The sequence below is a fragment of the Delphinapterus leucas genome, chromosome 2 (genome assembly GCF_059928025.1).
Source record: "Delphinapterus leucas isolate spDelLeu-1000000601 "Yukka" chromosome 2, BTC_Dleu_Yukka2, whole genome shotgun sequence".
In the NCBI taxonomy this organism is placed as follows: domain Eukaryota; kingdom Metazoa; phylum Chordata; class Mammalia; order Artiodactyla; family Monodontidae; genus Delphinapterus; species Delphinapterus leucas.
This window is the reverse complement of record NC_143130.1, coordinates 168,483,551-168,501,151: the sequence shown is the minus strand read 5'-3', so window position 1 is coordinate 168,501,151 and position 17,601 is coordinate 168,483,551. Positions and strand designations below refer to the sequence as shown.

Sequence of the window (17,601 nt, the reverse complement as noted above, 5' to 3'; positions counted from 1 at the left end):
TAACCTGTATTGTGACTTCTTTTTAATGTCTGGTTCCTAATTTCTTTGCCTGTGAGGTCATTCACTTTAGGAAGGCAGCTAGCTGGAGTACTACTCAGAGTGTGGGCTCAGGAGTCAGGCCACATGGGCAAGTATGGCCTTGGGCAAGGGACCCAGCTCCTTTACGCTCCAGTTTCTTCATCTGTAAAGTGGAGGTCATCCTCACCTCCTCGTAGGGATGTGAGAAGAATCAAATGAAGTAATCCAACTCGAAAGTGCCTGACAGGTACTCAGCTGTTAGATGCTAACACCCTGCGGTCCATCTGCCACATTGGTCAGCACCTGGACTGAAAGACACACGTGAGCACTGGGAAGAAGCTCATAGCCATCTTTCTGTGACGTTGTAGAAAGATTTTCTTTGTTGGAGAAGATAGATGGATAACATAATTTCTAAGGACCACAGCACTCTGGAGATAGGAACCTCAGAACAGGAATCTAGAGCAGGTGCCATGTGTGTAGGGAACACAAAAGCCCCGTACTTAACAGAGGACTTGACTTTCTTCTGGGTTTTTATAGTGCCTTACTCCATGGAAGGTATAGTACTCTGCTTTAGAATATTCTCTAGCTTCATTTCACTGCTTTTGAATAGATTAACTTTTTTCATTTGTATACTTTAGGTTAATTTGTTAGGTTCTAAAAGCTGTCATTTTCTTTTTTGGTTCACTTCTGCCTTACTAAACTCTCAATCTATAATTGTTTTATTTATAACGAGATAAGACACAAACCTTTTATGAACTTTTTACTGTATCCCAGAATGTGTTCAGCATGTTTACGGTGTTGGTTTTATTAAAATCTAGAACATCCGATTTCTAGTACCGAAGAAGAATCTCTCTTATTTAAAGAAAAAATTCATTTATGGTTAAGCGTGTGGTCCCTGGAATCACGCTGCTTTCATCTGAATCAGCTCTGCCACTTTTTACCCAAGTCTTCTGGCCACTTCCTTAAGTATTCTGAATCTGCTTCCTGATCTGCAGAATGGAATTACTGCGAGTACCAACTTCACTGGCTGTTCTGAGGAGTGAGTGAATCACTGTGTGGAGTATACTTAGCACGGAGACTGCATCGCTAAGTCCTTGAGGAATGTCGTTTCTCTCCCTCCTCAGGAGCACCGCCACCGTTCTTTGTCTGTTGTACATCTTGGGTCGGCACTCATTTACTTCCTGAAGTACTAAACCAAATAACAGCCAAGATACAAGAGCCCTTCCCTTAAAGCTCTCTTGGTCTAGTGGCTGGATTAGAATAGGATTTTGTGCTAATTACTGTCGAGGTGTGGGCAGGGTCTACGGAAGCACCAGTCTGGGGCAGAACTCAGACCAACTCCAGAATGGTCTGATGAATGCACTTAACTTCCAAAGTGGGACTGGGCTCAACCATCCCAGGAGGTGTTTGCATTTTGAGAAGAGAAGAGCCTTTATACCTCGTAGGGATGGATTGGGCGCCTACCCCTTCCCTCTCAGGGTTTTTGCCTGCCTTCCCCTTCCTCCTTCGTCCCACCTCTTCGTGCCCTCTTCCCACTTCCCTAGGGAAATAAACGCGGATACCTGCTCTGGGCACAGTATCCATGTGGCCCCAATGCCTCACCTAGGGTAGTGGCACTCCACACAGGATTTGCCCAACTGAGCCCTCACTTAGGGAGAATGTGGCGAGGTTGACCCACTAACCTGTGAATTACTGCCCAGAGATGTAAAGGGGCTTCTGTTGGTACTGCTTGCAATTTAGGGCCTTTTAATGTCTTTCACATCTGAAGATCTCTTTTGTTTATATAATGCCAGCTTATGTTGCTTTAGACTTTTTTAATAAGTATAGAGGAGTACTTGAGGTACTTAATTTATATGTGTGTATGAGATTTTTTTGTTTTTTGAGATTCTTAAGAACTATTTTCATTTGTTTACAACAGCAGCAAAACCTAGTAGTTAATTGACCATAATAAGAGCTAGTTTCCTACAGCTAAAAATACTGAGGAGAGAATAACAGTAAAAGAGTGAAAGCATAACTTTGTCATCAGTGATTAGATATGTATATTGAGGCCTAGACCTAGAAATATGTCTGACATAAAATTGAAGAAATATGTCAAAGAACTATTGGAAACAGCACTAAGGATACATTTTCATTCAAAGAGTGTTCCTTTGTGCATTGTAACTTTCAACTTGCACTAAATTACCACTCCGCCTGTGTAGCCTTTTAACTCTTTTTCTCTTTTCTTTTCATTTTCAGCTTATGGAAAAGTGTTTCTAGTTCGTAAAATAAGTGGTCATGATGCTGGAAAGCTGTATGCCATGAAAGTTTTGAAAAAGGCAACAATAGTTCAAAAGGCCAAAACCACCGAGCACACAAGGACAGAACGACAGGTCCTAGAGCACATCAGGCAGTCGCCGTTTTTGGTGACATTGCACTACGCTTTCCAGACAGAAACCAAACTTCATCTCATTTTAGGTAAGTGTCAGTTGTCATCAGACTTTTGACATTTTACGAAAACTTGGGTCTTGTGCCGTAATGCACTCAAAAGGAAGCATACTTCAGACTTAGAAGAAATGAAATCTTTTGAGTTTCATTCCTCTCTCAGTGGTGGCATTTCCTTGAACATCATGAATTGCTCTGGATTTGGGACCTCCCGTCCTGAAGGAATTTGTGCACTTCTCTTCCACACTCCTTTATTAATCTTAAAACAGTTGAGTCATTTGGGTGGCTGCTTCCCTGGGTGGTGTCTTCCATTCAGATGTGCTGAGCTGAGTGGGAAAGTGGGCCACAATTCTTAGGAACGTACAAGTTTGGGCCAACAAGGGATATTTATGGAAATCAGTAATTAGGAAAAAGAAAAAAGAAAAGATTTCTATTCTTAGAGATGCTTTGTTTTTCTGGTGATAAACCTGCTTTTCATGGAGATACCCACTAATCAGTCAACCCGTTGCTCACTCCCATTTCTCCCCACAGACGCTTTCTGAATCCTTTCCTTTCCCAGAGTTGGACCATTGTATATGGACTTTGGAAATATCCTCTGCGCATATTGCCAGATTTCTTTGCAGAAAAGTTGTACCATTTTCTATTCCTACATGGCAGTACTTAGAGTATTATACTCTTCCATCATAGACTATTTCTTCTGTTATAGTATTAGTCCCGTTCTTTTGAGAATTTGCACTTATGTATTATAATCCCCTGTTATTGATCTCTTCTGTGGATTAGATGAGGTAGAATTTCACACAGTGCTCTGTAAGCATTAGCTATTTCTTGAGTGCCTTCAGTGTGCCAGCACCACACTAGGTGTTACCCACAGTATCACTGACCCCTACAACACTGCCAGAGTCCTCTCATTAGAGATGTTGAAGGTTCTGGAAGCTGCATTTCCTGCAGTCACGTATCTTGTATAAGCTTGAGAATAAAGATTGGAACTCAGATCTGACTCATTTCAAAGTCTGCCCGACAGTGCTCCTGTTTTCTTTGATTACTAGTGGTATTTGGCAACTTTATCGAATGCTCTCATTTTGAAAATTATACTTTTATTAGTGATGCCTAAAATTGCATTCACTTTTTGAGTCATGAAGTTACACTTCAGGCCTGTCTTGCAGTGCTTACCGTCAACTAACCATCCCAAATCTTTCATATACATAGGCCACAGTCTCTCCCGTCCTGTCAGAGTCTGCACCAATGTTATCACCTGCCTGTTGTTTCAGGCCTTCATTCTGCCCCCGTGTGTGTCTGTCAGCTGTTATTTACTGATTTTTAAAGATAATTCCTTCTGTACTTTTACCCAGTAGGTTGTAGGGGACATAAGATCGTAGTAGCCAGAAGTAGTAAGAACCCAAACTCCTGGCCTCTGCATCACCACACCACAGCTTCTCTCTCTTCTCTCTTTTTTCTGTTTCCTGACCATAACTGGACTCAATCTTTTAAAAATTGTTTATTGTAATAGTATAGTTTATAAATAATATTGGGTTGGCCAAAAGGTTCAGTGAATACGTTGTTCATTAAAGTTCTTGGTGAAAATAAAAAATGTGTCTTTCATTTTTACTTAAAAACTGAAGGAACCTTTTGGCCAGCCTGATATTTTTAACTTAAAAGTAGATGAGTGAAATATGTTGGATCTGATTAAAAAACAAATCGTCCTTGATAATGTTGCTTTTTTTGTTGTTGGCTCTTCATTACTTTTGCTCTTTGTCAGTGACCCACAAATAAATAAATACAAACCAAGATAAGAAAACCCATCTCTTGTGCCAGCTCACGAGTAGAATGTAGACAGTGAACTCGTTCCATTGTATGGCAGTGCATTTAGAAAGCATGCCCTCTGCCTCCTCTCCATGTGGATATGTTTACTGTCATTCTCTTTGTGCATGTCTGTAGTTGTTATTTGACTTTTTTTTTTTTTTGGCCATCCCGCGTGGCATGTGGAATCTTAGTTCCCCAACCAGGGATTGAACCTGTGCTCCCTGCGGTGGAAGCGTGGAGTCTTAACCACCACTGACCGCCAGGGAAGTCCCTATTTGACTTTAAAGACAAAACTTTTGAGAAATCTTGAACAGGACATTATTATAAACTGTTTTTATCGTTCCATTATTTGTTTGCAGTGCTTAGAACTCACGCTAGGTCAGTTCTCCAAATACTGTCTCAGCCTGCTAGGGCCGCCATAACAAAATATCACAGACTGGGTGGCTTAAACAACAGAAATTTCTTTTTTCTCAGTTCTGGCACCTGGAAGTCTAAACTCAAGTGCCAGCAGGGTTGGTTTCCTCTGAGGGCCATAAGGAAAAGGTCTGTCCCAGGGCTCTCTCCTCTGCTTGCAGAGGGCCCCCCACTTGCTGCCTTTTCACATGGTCCTCCCTCTGTACATTCACACCCCTGGTGTCCCTTTTTGTGTTCAAATTTTCTCTTCTTGTAAGGACAGGAATCAGATTGGATTAGAGCCTACCCTAATGGCCTCATTTTAATAACTTAATTATCTCTTCAAAGGCCTTGATTACAAATACAGTCACGTTCTGAGGTGTTGGGGGTTAAGATTTCAATATATGAATTTGGGGGAGACAGTTTCAGCCCATAACTGTCTTTAAAGGCTTATTGATTAACTTACTTTATCTAGTTTTGGGGTACTGTTAGAGGTTAATAGCAAGAATTTACAAGTCAAGCTTTTCAGGGATCCAGCTGACCTTCTGCTCTGATGAATAAGTAAACACAATAGACCTTTTTAAAAACATATTTTTAACAACTGCCTTATTACTACAAAAGCATATATATGCATATAGAAGCTATAGGAAAACAAAAATAAGAAGAGAAAATATATATTTTCACTACCCAGAGTTTACCTCATTATACATATATTTCTCTGTTATTACCTAGTATATCCTTCTAGATCTTTTTGTCTGTGTGTCTGCATGCATGTATGTTTCATCAAAGTGAAATTGTCCTGTACATAGGATTTGTAACCAGCTTTTTTTTCTTGAATTTTATTTCATTTATTTTTTTATACAGCAGGTTCTTATTAGTCATCAATTTTATACACATCAGTGTATACGTGTCAATCCCAATCGCCCAATTCATCACACCACCACCCGCACCCCCCGCCACTTTCCCCCCTTGGTGTCCATACGTTTGTTCTCTACATCTGTGTCTCTATTTTTGCCCTGCAAACCGGTTCATCTGTGCCATTTTTCTAGGTTCCACATATATGTGTTAATATACGATATTTGTTTTTCTATTTCTGACTTACTTCACTCTGTATGACAGTCTCTAGATTCATCCACGTCTCTAAAATGACCCAATATCGTTCCTTTTTATGGCTGAGTAATATTCCATTGTATATATGTACCACATCTTCTTTATCCATTTGTCTGTCGATGCACATTTAGGTTGCTTCCGTGACCTGACTATTGTAAATAGTGCAGCAATGAACATTGGGGTGCATGTGTCTTTCTGAATTACGGTTTCCTCTGGGTATATGCCCAGTAGTGGGATTGCTGGGTAGTATGGTAATTCTATTTTTTAGTTTTTGAAGGAACCTTCATACTTTTCTCCATAGTGGCTGTTATCAATTTACATTCCCACCAACAGTGCAAGAGTTTTCCCTTTTCTCCACACCCTCTCCAGCATTTGTTGTTTGTAGATTTTGTGATGATGGCCATTCTGACCGATGTGAGGTGATACCTTATTGTAGTTTTGATTTGCGTTTCTCTAATAATTAGTGATGTTGAGCAGCTTTTCATGTGCTTCTTGGCCATCTGTATGTCCTCTTTGGAGACATGTCTATTTAGGTCTTCTGCCCATTTTTTGATTGGGTTGTTTGTTTTTTTAATATTGAGCTGCATGAGCTGTTTATATATTTTAGAGATTAATCCTTTGTCCGTTGATTCGTTTGCAAATATTTTCTCCTATTCTGAGAGTTGTCTTTTCATCTTATTTGTAGTTTCCTTTGCTTTGCAAAAGCTTTTAAGTTTCATTAGATCCCATTTGTTTATTTTTATTTCCATTACTCTAGGAGGTGGATCAAAAAAGATCTTGCTGTGATTTATGTCAAAGAGTGTTCTTCCTATGTTTTCCTCTAAGAGTTTTATAGTGTCTGGTCTTACATTTAGGTCTCTAATCCATTTTGAGTTTATTTTTGTGTATGGTATTAGGGAGTGTTCTAATTTCATTCTTTTACATGTAGCTGTCCAGTTTTCCCAGCACCACTTATTGAAGAGACTGCCTTTTCTCCATTGTATATCCTTGCCTCCTTTGTCATAGATTAGTTGACCATAGGTGTGTGGGTTTATCTCTGGGCTTTCTATCCTGTTCCATTGATCTATATTTCTGTTTTTGTGCCAGTACCATGTTGTCTTGATTACTGTAGCTTTGTAGTGTGGTCTGAAGTCAGGGAGTCTGATTCTTCCAGCTCCGTTGTTTTCCCTCAAGACGGCTTTGGCTGTTCGGGGTCTTTTGTGTCTCCATACAAATTTTAAGATTTTTTGTTCTAGTTCTGTAAAAAGTGCCATTGGTAATTTGATAGGGATTGCATTGAATCTGTAGATTGCTTTGGGTAGTATAGTCATTTTCACAGTATTGATTCTTCCAATCCAAGAACATGGTATATCTCTCCATCTGTTTGTATCGTCTTTAATTTCTTTCAACAGTGTCTTATAGTTTTCTGCCTACAGGTCTTTTGTCTCTCTAGGTAGGTTTATTCCTAGGTATTTTATTCTTTTTTGTTGCAGTGGTAAATGGGAGTGTTTCCTTAATTTCTCTTTCAGATTTTTCATCATTAGTGTATAGGAATGCAAGATATTTCTGTGCATTAATTTTGTATCCTGCAACTTTACCGAATTCATTGATTAGCTCTAGTAGTTTTCTGGTGGCATCTTTAGGATTCTCTATGTATAGTATCATGTCATCTGCAAACAGTGACAGTTTTACTGCTTCTTTTCCAATTTGTATTCCTTTCATTTCTTTTTCTTCTTTGATTGCCATGGCTAAGACTTCCAAAACTATGTTGAATAATAGTGGCAAGAGTGAACATCCTTGTCTTGTTCCCAATCTTAGAGGAAATGCTTTCAGTTTTTCACCATTGAGAATGATGTTTGCTGTGCGTTTGTCATATATGGCCTTTATTATGTTGAGGTAGGTTCCCTCTATGCCCACTTTCTGGCGAGTTTTTATCATAAATGGGTGTTGAATTTTGTCAAAAGCTTTTTCTGCATCTTTTTCTGCATCTAAAACCAGATGATCATATGGTTTTTATTTTTCAGTTTGTTAATATGGTGTATCACATTGATTGATTTGCGTATATTGAAGAATCCTTGCATCCCTGGGATAGATCCCACTTGATCATAGTGTATCATCCTTTTAATGTGTTGTTGGCTTCTGTTTGCTAGTATTTTGTTGAGGATTTTTGCATCTATATTCATCAATGATATTGGTCTGTAATTTTCTTTTTTTGTAGTATCTTTGTCTGGTTTTGGTATCAGGGTCATGGTGACCTCATAGAATGAGTATGGGAGTGTTCCTACCTCTGCAATTTTTTGGAAGAGTTTGAAAAGGATGGGTGTTAGCTCTTCTCTGAATGTTTGATAGAATTCACCTGTGAAGCCATCTGGTCCTGGACTTTTGTTTGTTGGAAGATTTTTAATCACAGTTTCAATTTCATTACTTGTGATTGGTCTGTTCATATTTTCTATTTCTTCCTGGTTCAGTATTGGAAGGTTATACCTTTCTAAGAATTTGTCCGTTTCTTCCAGGTTGTCCATTTTATTGGCATAGAGTTGCTTGTAGTAGTCTTTTAGGATGCTTTGTATTTCTGCAGTGTCTGTTGTAACTTCTCCTTTTTCATTTCTAATTTTATTGATTTGAGTCTTCTCCCTCTTTTTCTTGATGAGTCTGGCTAATGGTTTATCAATTTTGTTTATCTTCTCAAAGAACCAGCTTTTAGGTTTATTGATCTTTGCTATTGTTTTCTTTGTTTCTATTTCATTTATTTCTGCTCTGATCTTTATGATTTCTTTCCTTCTGCTAACTTTGGGTTTTGTTTGCTCTTCTTTCTCTAGCTCCTTTAGGTGTAAGGTTAGAGCGTTTATTTGAGATTTTTCTTGTTTCTTGAGGTAGGCTTGTATAGCTGTAAACTTCCCTCTTAGAACTGCTTTTGCTGCATCCCATAGGTTTTGGAATGTCGTGTTTTCATCTTCATTTGTCTCTAGGTATTTTTTGGTTTCTTCTTTGATTTCTTCAGTGATCTCTTGGTTATTTAGTAACGTATTGTTTAGCCTCCATGTGTTTGTGTTTTTTACGTTTTTTTCCCTGTAACTGATTTCTAATCTCATAGCATTGTGGTCAGAAAAGATGCTTGGTATGATTTCAATTTTCTTAAATTTACTGAGGCTTGATTTGTGACCCAAGATGTGACCTATCCTGGCGAATGTTCCGTGCGCACTTGAGAAGAACGTGTAATCTGCTGTTTTTGGATGGAATGTCCTATAAATATTGATTAAATCTATCTGGTCTATTGTGTCATTTAAAGCTTGTGTTTCCTTGTTAATATTCTGTCTGGATGATCTGTCCATCGGTGTAAGTGAGGTGTTAAAGTCCCCCACTATTATTGTGTTACTGTCGCTTTCCTCTTTTATAGCTGTTGGCAGTTGCCTTATGTATTGAGGTGCTCCTGTGCTGGGTGCATATATATTTATAATTGTCATATCTTCTTCTTGGATTGATCCCTTGATCATTATGTAGTGTCCTTCTTTGTCTCTTGTAACGTTCTTTATTTTAAAGTCTATTTTATCTGATATGAGTATTACTACTCCAGCTTTCTTTTGATTTCCATTTGCATGGAATATCTTTTTCCATCCCCTCACTTTCAGTCTGAATGTGTTCCTAGGTCTGAAGTGGGTGTCTTGTAGACAGCATACATATGGGTCTTGTTTTTGTATCCATTCAGCAAGCCTGTGTCTTTTGGTTGGAGCATTTAATCCATTCACGTTTAAGGTAATTATCGATATGCATGCTCCTATTACCATTTTCTTAATTGTTTTGGGTTTGTTTTTGTAGGTCCTTTTCTTCCCTTGTGTTTCCCACTTAGAGAAGTTCCTTTAGCACTTGTAGAGCTGGTTTGGTGGTGCTGAGTTCTCTTAGCTTTTGCTTGTCTGTAAAGGTTTTGATTTCTCCATCGAATCTGAACGAAATCCTTGCCAGGTAGAGTAATCTTGGTTGTAGATTCTTCCCTTTCATCACTTTAAGTATATCATGCCACTCCCTTCTGGCTTGTAGAGTTTCTGCTGAGAAATCAGCTATTAACCTTATGGGAGTTCCCTTGCATGTTATTTGTCATTTTTCCTTTGCTACTTTCAATAATTTTTCTTTGTCTTTAATTTTTGCCAATTTGATTACTGTGTGTCTCGGCGTGTTTCTCCTTGGGTTTATCCTGTATGGGACTCTCTACGCTTCCTGGATGTGGGTGGCTATTTCCTTTCCCATGTTAGGGAATTTTTCGACTACAATCTCTTCAAATATTTTCTTGGGTCCTTTCTCTCTCTCTTCTCCTTCTGGGACCCCTATAATGTGAATGTTGTTGCGTTTAATGTTGTCCCAGAGGTCTCTCAGGCTGTCTTCATTTCTTTTCATTCTTTTTTCTTTATTCTGTTCCGCAGCAGTGAATTCCACCATTCTGTCTTGCAGGTCACTTATCCGTTCTTCTGCCTCAGTTATTCTGCTGTTCATTCCTTCTAGTGTATTTTTCATTTCAGTTATTGTGTTGTTCATCTCTGTTTGCTTGTTCTTTAATTCTTCTAGATCTTTGTTAAACATTTCTTGCATCTTCTGAATCTTTGTCTCCATTCTTTTTCCGAGGTCCTGGATTATCTTCGCTATCATTATTCTGAATTCTTTTTCTGGAAGGTTGCCTATCTCCACTTCATCTAGTTATTTTTCTGGGGTTTTATCTTGTTCCTTCAAGTGGTACATAGCCCTCAGCCTTTTCATCTTGTCTGTCTTTCTGTGAATGTGGTTTTTGTTCCACAGGCTGCAGGATTGTAGTTCTACTTGCTTCTCTGTAAACAGCTTTTTTTTTTGTTTTCTTTCAGTCAATGATGTCCACTTTTCCTGGTTAATAAATTTTCATTTCATTTAATATTCAGTGATACACATTTACTGCTGCATAATGAACCACTCTAAAATTTCGTTGCTTAAACAATGATTTATTTTCTCATGATTCTCTGGGTTGGCTGGGCAGATCTCTCATGGTTTTATGGGTTGGCTGGCTTGCTCATGTGGCTGTAAGCTGGAGAGCTGGCTGGGCTTGAGGGCTAATGTGGTTTCATTCTTGTGTCTGAAAGTTGGTGCTGCTGTTGGTTGGGGCACCTCTTTTCTTCTTCACGTGGCCTCTCATCCTCCCAGTGCAGTAGTAGATCAGCTTCTCACATCATGGCAGTCTCAGGGCAGCTCATGAAGACAGCCAGGAAGGCAAACATAGAGGCCGCAAGGCCTTATGAGGCCAGGCTCTGGAACTTACATAGCTTCACTTCTTTCTTTCTTTCTTTCTTTCTTTCTTTTTTTTTTTTGAGGCATGAATATGACAAATTTTTTATTTCAAAGTCTCAAATTTTGACCAGCATAGCACCACTGACACAGGTGCCCTGATAGAACTTTATGATTTGGTCACCAGAAATGATTATGCCAAGGTATAATTGAGGCTAACCGATCAAAATCCAGGTACGCAATACCAGTTAAAATTCAGGTAGAAACTACCAATTGTAGGAACCCTGGGACTGGTTTTCCAGGGAACCACTGAATTATTTTTTAAGTCCACAGCATGTATGAGGACACTGGCCCACAGGCTTGCTTCTCACATGTAGAAACTGATTGACTAAGAGGTAGATGAGAGATTCCAGATTCCACTTAGCAGTGGAGAGGCAGAACTCCAGCTTCTGTGTCAGGGGCCCTAAAGCAAGTCCACCTGAACTGGAGCTCAGGTAAGGGGGCAACTTCCTGGAACCTCCTCCTCAAGGTGGAAGGGGAGGAGGGCTGCCACTGCTCTCCTGGTACCACCGATTCCTCTTCCCCAGCCAGGCAGGGCCTCTCTCGTTCTCCACACTGACCCACCTGCCTCCCAAGGTTAATCTCACAAGTCACTTGTCCCCACAGAGGGGTGGATGTGGAGCCTCCTCACATCAAGTCAGAACATGACTGCTGGGCTTCCCTGGTGGCGCAGTGGTTGAGAGTCCGCCTGCTGATGCAGGGGACACAGGTTCGTGCCTCGGTCTGGGAAGATCCCACATGCCACGGAGCGGCTGGGCCCATGAGCCATGGCCGCTGAGCCTGCGTGTCCGGAGCCTGTGCTCCACAATGGGAGAGGCTGCAACAGTGAGAGGCCCGCATACCACAAAAAATAAAAATAAAAAAATAACATGACTGCTAAAAATTCGCCACACACAGCTGAACTTCACAGTTGAGCCCATAGCCTCCAACCATCTCCCCCACATCTGCTGAAAGGAGAGGAATTGGAGGTTTCCCTTTTGGTTTTCCTCCCTGGAAATCAGTTCATAGGAGATGCTAAGCAATGAACATTATGAGTTTATCCACAGACAGATGTGTAACTGCACACACTAGATTAAGAGGAGAAAACACACACTGATTACCTTTCTAAACACAAGAACTGAAGGATTTGGCTCAATTATGCACAATGGCTTGTGTCTCTAAAAAAGCCGTATGAAAACTGAACTCGTGTTCATGCATGAATTAAACCGACTTCATGAGCTCTATAGAGACACATTAACCTGTGCTGTTCCCCTGCAAGCTCGCGAGCCAGGGCTCAGCCTAACAGGTCCTGCCAAAAGCCCCTATGATCCTTACTTCTAACACGAGACCAACCCAGATTTAGTGAGTAGGGAAATAGACTTCACTTCTTTTCACGTTTTTTTTTTAAGATTTTTTTTTAATGAATTTATTTATTTTTGGCTGCGTTGGGTCTTTGTTGCTGCACACGGGCTTTCTCTAGTTGCAGTGAGCAGGGGCCCCTCTTCATTGCAGTGCACAGGCTTCTCATTGCGGTGGCTTCTCTTGTGGAGCATGGGCTCTAGGCACGCGGGCTTCAGTAGTTGTGGTGCACAGCCTCAGTAGCTGTGGCGCACAGGCTTCAGTAGTTATGGCGCATGGGCTCTAGGTGTGCGGGCTTCAGTAGTTGTGGCGCACAGACTCAGTAGTCGTGCCTTGCGGGCTCTAGAGCGCAGGCTCAGTAGTTGTGGTGCACGGGCTTAGTTGCTCCGCGGCATGTGGGATCTTCCCAGACCAGGGCTCGAACCTGTGTCCCCTGCATTGGCCAGCGAATTCTTAACCACTGCGCCACCAGGGAAGCCCCTAAGATTTTCTTAATTGAAATATAATGGACATACAGCATTATATTAGTTTCAGGTAAACAACGTAATGAATTGATACCTGTATATATTGCAGAATGATCCCCACAGTAAGTCTCTTAACATCCATCACACACAGTTACAGAACTTTTTTGGTTGTGATGAGAACTTTGAAGGTTTACTCTCTTAGGGCCTCTCACATATGCAATCCAGTAGTATTAACTGTAGTCGCCATGCTGTACATTACATCCCCATAACTTATTTATTTTAGAGATAGAAGTTTATACCTTTTGGCTCCCTGCAGCCATTTTGCCTATCCCCCCCAATCCCTCACCTCTGTCAGCCACCAGTCTACTCTCTAGCTATGAGCTTGATTTGTTTGCTTCTTTGTTTTAGATTCCACATAAAGTGAGATCATATGGTATTTGTCTTTCTCTGTCTGACTTATCTCACTTAGCATAATGCCCTCAAGGTTCATCCATAGTGTCGTAAATGGCAAGATTTCATTCTTCTTTATGGCTGAATGATATTCCATTTTACATATATATAGAAATACACACGTGCACACACACAGCATTTTCTTTATTCAGTCATTCACTCATTAATGGATACTTAGGTTGTTTCCATATTTTGCCTATTATAAATAATGCTGCAGTGAACATGGGGATGCATATATTTTTTCAAGTTAGTATTTTTGTTTTCTTCAGATAAATACCCAGGAGTGGAATTTCTGGATTATATGGTTGCTGTATTTTTAATTTTTTGAGGAAGCTCCATACTGTTTTCCATAGGGGCTGCACCAGTTTACATTCCCGCCAACAGTGCCAAGGGTTCTCTTTTCTCCACATCCTCGATAGACTTCACTTCTTTTTTTTTTTTTTTTTTTTTTTTTTGCGGTACGCAGGCCTCTCACTGCTGTGGCCTCTCCTGTTGCGGAGTACAGGCTCCGGACGTGCAGGCTCAGTGGCCATGGCTCACGGGCCCAGCCGCTCCGCGGCATGTGGGATCTTCCCAGACCGGGGCACAAACCCATGTCCCTTGCATTGGCAGGCGGACTCTCAACCACTGCGCCACCAGGGAAGCCCGACTTCACTTCTTAATGAGGCGACTGCAAAGAATTTGTGGCCATCTACCACACAAGTTCATGTTGACATTTCACTCATTGTCCCATAATATCCTTTACAGCTGATTTGTCCAAACCAGGAACACTCACTTGGTTGTTATGTCCTTGAAGTCTCTTAATCTGGAACATTCCCTTTTTTATATCCTTGGTTTATTGGTCTGAAAAAATATCTTGTAGTATCTTAAGGTTATTCCTCTGCTAAATTCCACTATTTGGGAAATTAGAGCTAAAGTCTTTACAGATTGACATTAAATATTTTAGGTAGAACACACCATAGGTGATGTTGCATATTTCATATTGTATCATATCAAGAGGAACCTATTAACTGGTTGTTAGTAATGCTAAGGCAATTACAGAGATGACAGTCTGATCCATTTATAATGGAGTTATGTTTTTTTCCTTAGAAGTGAAAATAATCTCTGTGATGTTTTGACACTTTATGGTTTTAACATTTAACACTTCATAATTCTTTTTTTTTAAAGCAACTGTTTCATCATGAGTTGCAAAATGGTGATTTTTCTAAATCTGTCATTTCTTCTATATTTATTAGTTGTCATTCTTCTGAAGAGTGTGGTTTTCTCTCATCCACTGTAATGTTTTGGTTTCCCTGAGATGCAGTTTCTAATGGAAAGGCAAGACGCAGTCCCTTTAATTGTCAGTATTCAAAGTTAGAAGTTAAAGAGCAAACTCAAATGGTGCTGTATTTCAGGGTCCCTGATAATCAGTTGTCTTCAGTCATAACCAGAAGTAGCCTGCTGTAGGTATTGATACTATTCTGACCTTTCTTTTTTTCACTTAACAGTGTATCCTAGCATTTACTCTGTATCAGTTCATAAAGATCTTCCCCATTCTTTTTTATCCCTGCATAATATTACATTCTATTCCATAGCATACTTAACCAGTTCCCTAGGACTGGATCCTTGGGTTGTTTCCAGTCTTTTATTTTGATGATTCAGGGTACAACTTGTACATGTCATTTCCCACTTGCATAGGGAAAAACTGTAGGCTTGATTCCTGGAAGGAGATTGCTCGATGTATATTTTTGCCATCTGTAATTTTGCATATACTTTTTCATAGGGGTTGTACCATTTTACACTCCCACCAGCATTGTATTAGAGTATCTGTTTCTCCACAGAGCATATTCTCAAGCTTCTGAATATTTGCCTGTCTCATAGATGAGGTGGTGTCTCAGTGTAGAGTTAATCTGCATTTTTTAAGTGAGGTTGAACATCTTTTTCATATGTTTAAGGGGGTCATTTGTCTTTTTCTGAGAATTGTCTGTTTGTACCCTTTGCCCATTTTTTCTTCTCAATTTTCTAGGAGCTCTTTGAGAGATTAAACATTTGTGATATACATAGTAAATATTTCTTTTATCCTGACTTTATGATGTTTTTACCACGTAAAATTTTTAAATTTTTGTATAGTAGAATTTATTTAAAAACTATCTTCATGGCTTATGGATTTTAAGTCATAGTTAGAAAGATCTCCTCAACTCCTGTGGTTATAAAGGAGTTCACCGATGTGTTTTTCAGTACTTGGATGGTTTTATTTTTTGCGTGGAGAACATCTACATGGATGTTTACTCCTCCCAACACCATGGAGTAAAAAGTCCAAGTTTACACTGACTTGAGGTTCTGCTTTTTTCATATTTTAAATTCTCATATATGTTCAGGTCTGCTTACTGACTGACTGACAGACCTGTTTGGTTGGTTGAACCATATGCCATTACCATACTGTTTTAGTTTATCAAAGTTTTACAATATGTTTTAATACCTGGCCAGGCTAGACCCCTTTTGTCTTTCATTTCTCTTATTTTTCAGAGCTTTTGGGGGCCCATCATGTTGCTTTATTTTCAACATGAACTTTAGAATCAAATTGCCTGGTTTTGGGGGGAGAAACTTGTTAGGGTGTTTTTAGTGCAATTGTTTTATATTTTTTAAAAAATGTAGGGAGAATTGACATTTTTATGATTTGGGTTTTTCCTGTTCAAGAACATGGTATGTCTTCTCATATGTTGAACTCTTCCTCTGAGACCTTCAGGAGTTTTTTTTATCATTTTCTTCCTACCCACATTTATTAAGTTAATCTTAGATATTCAATCATCTGTTGATATTAGTAGGGTCTTCTTTCCAACCATATCTTCTAGAGGAGAGCTGTTAATTTTTGTATGTTCATTTATCTCTTGCTGTCTTACTGCATTTTCCTACCTTCCCGTGAGTACTTGTGTCCTGCCCTGTTCTTTCTCAGCCTGCTCACCGCGTGCTGTTTGGTGGGTATGGGTTTTCTTAGGCTCTAAGTTTTGCTGAAGGAGTAGGTTGTGGAGGTTTACAGTCATTCTTGCTGTTCTTTAAGATGCTTCGGGAGCAGACTTGGAGATTCAGGTCTAGACTGCCATCACGCTGCTACCAGGATTCGTGGCTTACTGGGGATTTCTTCAGGCTGCTGCTTTGGTATAAACTGCTTCCTTAGCACAGGCTTCTCCACATGATAAGATCATTGTCGTGTTGGTATTACTTTGACAGATGCCTACCTTTGACATTTGCCAGATACGGAACATAGCATTTCTCTCAGCACTGAGTACGGATGATTGTTTCCCACAGTATTCTTTGTTTAGGTGTAATTGCCTTCCACCCATTTATGTTGTTTCTGCTATCCTCTAAATCAGGGGTCAGCGGCAGTGGACTAGATTTTGTCTCTGGACTGTAATTTGTTGACCCCTGAAGTAAATTCATCTGTTATAAGTCACATCTATGTTTTTTTCTTTTAATTCTACATTATTAATATCTTTTTAGGCTTTGTTTTAATTTATATCTAATGGCATCATATAGATTTGACGGGTTTTCTCCTTTATATTGTTTTAGCCTTTCCAAATCTTATAACATGGAGACCATACCTCTTTTTATCACTTTTTCTGTACCTCTCTCTGCATGCTTACAACAAGAAATATAAAAATATTTTCATCTATTCTCTCTCTCGCTCTTAAAACTCGTATTCATTTCAACTGTCAGTGGGAAGGAATGCTACGTAGGAAATAATCTATAAAAAACCATTTTTCTTTTGGTGTTCTCTGATGTCTGTTAGTAGTAATTTTGTCAAAACACCAGCTGATCTATGACTGTGTAAACTGTTAGATTAATCAGAATTCACAAGACACTAAAGAAGCAAATCACAAAGGTATTTATAAAGGTGATGCCAAGGAGCATTCTCAATAATGAGTGCCACCCCTGCCTTGTAGATAGTTCTGTCATCATGAGTCATCCTTTCAACACGAGCTAAAAGGTGTTTAAGACATTAAAGTTTCACTTTCGAGTATTAGTTTCATCTCAGAAATTGCAGAGGTGAGGATACTTGCTGAGATGGTAACAATTAGAATCGTTCATGATCCGTTGCATTCTACAGTGTAGAGCGAAACAGACAGTGACTGAAGGAGCTTCCTCACTTTGAAGTAAATATGACTAATTCACAGCACTGATAAATAGATATGTCTTTGTCAGAACTTTGTAATGATTTTGATGCCCTGGAATGCATTCGCAAGAGGTGCCATTCGAATGTTGAGCTAAAACCAGAAAAAGTGAGATGACTCTGGCGTGACATTAAAAAGAAATTACCTTCAGGTATGTGTGGTCCATCACATTAAGACTG

The 17,601-nt window shown here is 39.6% G+C and overlaps 1 protein-coding gene across 2 annotated transcripts in view; it reads left to right on the top strand.

Annotated features, from left to right (window-relative positions):
* Positions 1-17,601, top strand: part of RPS6KA5 (ribosomal protein S6 kinase A5) — a 181,159-nt gene that overhangs the window by 75,938 nt on the left and 87,620 nt on the right. The window contains exon 3 of one of the 2 annotated variants that reach the window (XM_022576282.3): positions 2,254-2,472. The exons of the other annotated variant lie outside the window; for it this stretch is intronic. Coding sequence (XP_022431990.2) covers positions 2,254-2,472 — 219 coding nt within the window. The remainder of the gene's footprint in view (positions 1-2,253; positions 2,473-17,601) is intronic. 2 annotated transcript variants of the gene reach the window in all.